Raw genomic sequence first — 1477 nt, 5'->3', positions numbered from 1 at the left:
GATACTAGCTTGCTGCGCGCGGATGCATGGAGTTCATGTTAGGGTGGCGGTGAGTGCCGTAAATGTGATGTTTGGTGTTGCGGTCCAGTCTGTCCCCCATGGTAGCTGACAATTTTCGGATAAACTTTCCAAACTGAAATTGCAGCTTGCAGCAGGCAGGTGATGCCATCGTTTTAGCTGCGCGATATGCCGGGCAACAGCTAGCTAAGGACGTGTTCACGTGTATGCGATTGGGGCTGATCTGAGGTTGGCTCGAGAGAGGTTGGCTCCAATTGGGCGACTTGGATCCCGATGCGACTCGGGGTCGGGGGTGGATGGGCCTCGCTCTTCGGGTTGCTTTGACCTGATCGTCTGATTTGCCTGATCCTTCTATAATCTTTCAGAAGACAAATAAATTACTCTAAAAGTCCTGCATGACAGCTTAACCTATGCGGCTGACATTTTTACACAGCGTGCGCTGTACTTTGGTTTGAATTGAGACCATGTATGCATAAGTTATGTAGGATTACAGCTTCATTAAGAAAAAATGAAAACGACAATTGTAAGATTTCTAGTTAATAATGCTGACCGCCTTACGGATTCCAAATCTCTCCTAATAGCTACATGGACAGGGAGAGGGGAAACCACAAAGGCATGGCCACTAAGACGTGGCATATATGTATATATACAGGTATATACGGTGGAGAACCACCACCCAAACGGTCCCAGGCAACTACCTGGAGGTCCAAAACGTCCACCAAAATCTACCAATAGCCTTGTAGCACTGGCAGCTGGCCGCTGAAAAGGCCTCTCGCCATGCTGACCAAGCGCTTCGCGCGTATTTGTAGTTGATATGTGTGCCGCACTGTGTACCAGCTACTACAAGCCAGCTAGTCCACAGTCCGAGAGCTAAGCAGTCATGCATTGTTATAAGCACACGCAGTGAAATGCATGGGGAGCATCGTGGCCTCTACACAGGGATCAGGGAGATGATAGTACGACGCTTGACCTAACACCCTCAGTGATGCGGAGGTGAGGGTGGAGAGGCTGTGTCCGTGGGCCCCTTGAGCACCACACGTGTATGCGGGACACACAAGACATGTAAGGGACACGGGTTGCCGCAACATCCGTTGCCGACCTTGTTCGAGCGCCGCTACTTCCCACCACACAAGAGGGTGAAGTCCCGATGGGGGAATGGCAAGCCACAGGCAACGCCGTTGGGGGGCCGTGAGCAGTACACCCCCCTTTGCCCCCATCGCTATGGCCCCATGGCCTCCTGTAGTGTCCATGCGACCGTCGTTTGTACAGTTACTTTGGCCAATGCTCGGGGCCTCCGAAGACTTGCAGTGTGCCACGATGAAGCTCGCGGCTGTGGGGCGGATTGCTGAAGCCGCTGGCGCTTCGGGGATAAACATCACAGACAGCACCGGGAAGTGCTGCGGGCTTTGGGGAAGTGTGTCGAGCTAGGCTTTGAGGGGGGCGCCAAGGGCGCGTGAGC

The 1477-nt window shown here is 53.3% G+C and overlaps 1 protein-coding gene across 1 annotated transcript in view; it reads left to right on the top strand.

Annotated features, from left to right (window-relative positions):
* The window catches only part of VOLCADRAFT_100778 (uncharacterized protein), a gene marked incomplete at both ends in the record, with an annotated part of 4143 nt that extends 2804 nt beyond the window's left edge, over nt 1-1339 (top strand). Inside the window, one exon of the mRNA XM_002959299.1 lies at nt 1262-1339. Coding sequence (XP_002959345.1) covers nt 1262-1339 — 78 coding nt within the window. The remainder of the gene's footprint in view (nt 1-1261) is intronic.
* Nucleotides 1340-1477: the final 138 nt, after the last annotated feature.

Source organism: Volvox carteri, assembly GCF_000143455.1.
Source record: "Volvox carteri f. nagariensis unplaced genomic scaffold VOLCAscaffold_156, whole genome shotgun sequence".
Classification (NCBI taxonomy): Eukaryota; Viridiplantae; Chlorophyta; class Chlorophyceae; order Chlamydomonadales; family Volvocaceae; genus Volvox; species Volvox carteri.
Note: the sequence above shows the minus strand (reverse complement) of the source record. Positions and strands in the feature narration are given on the sequence as shown.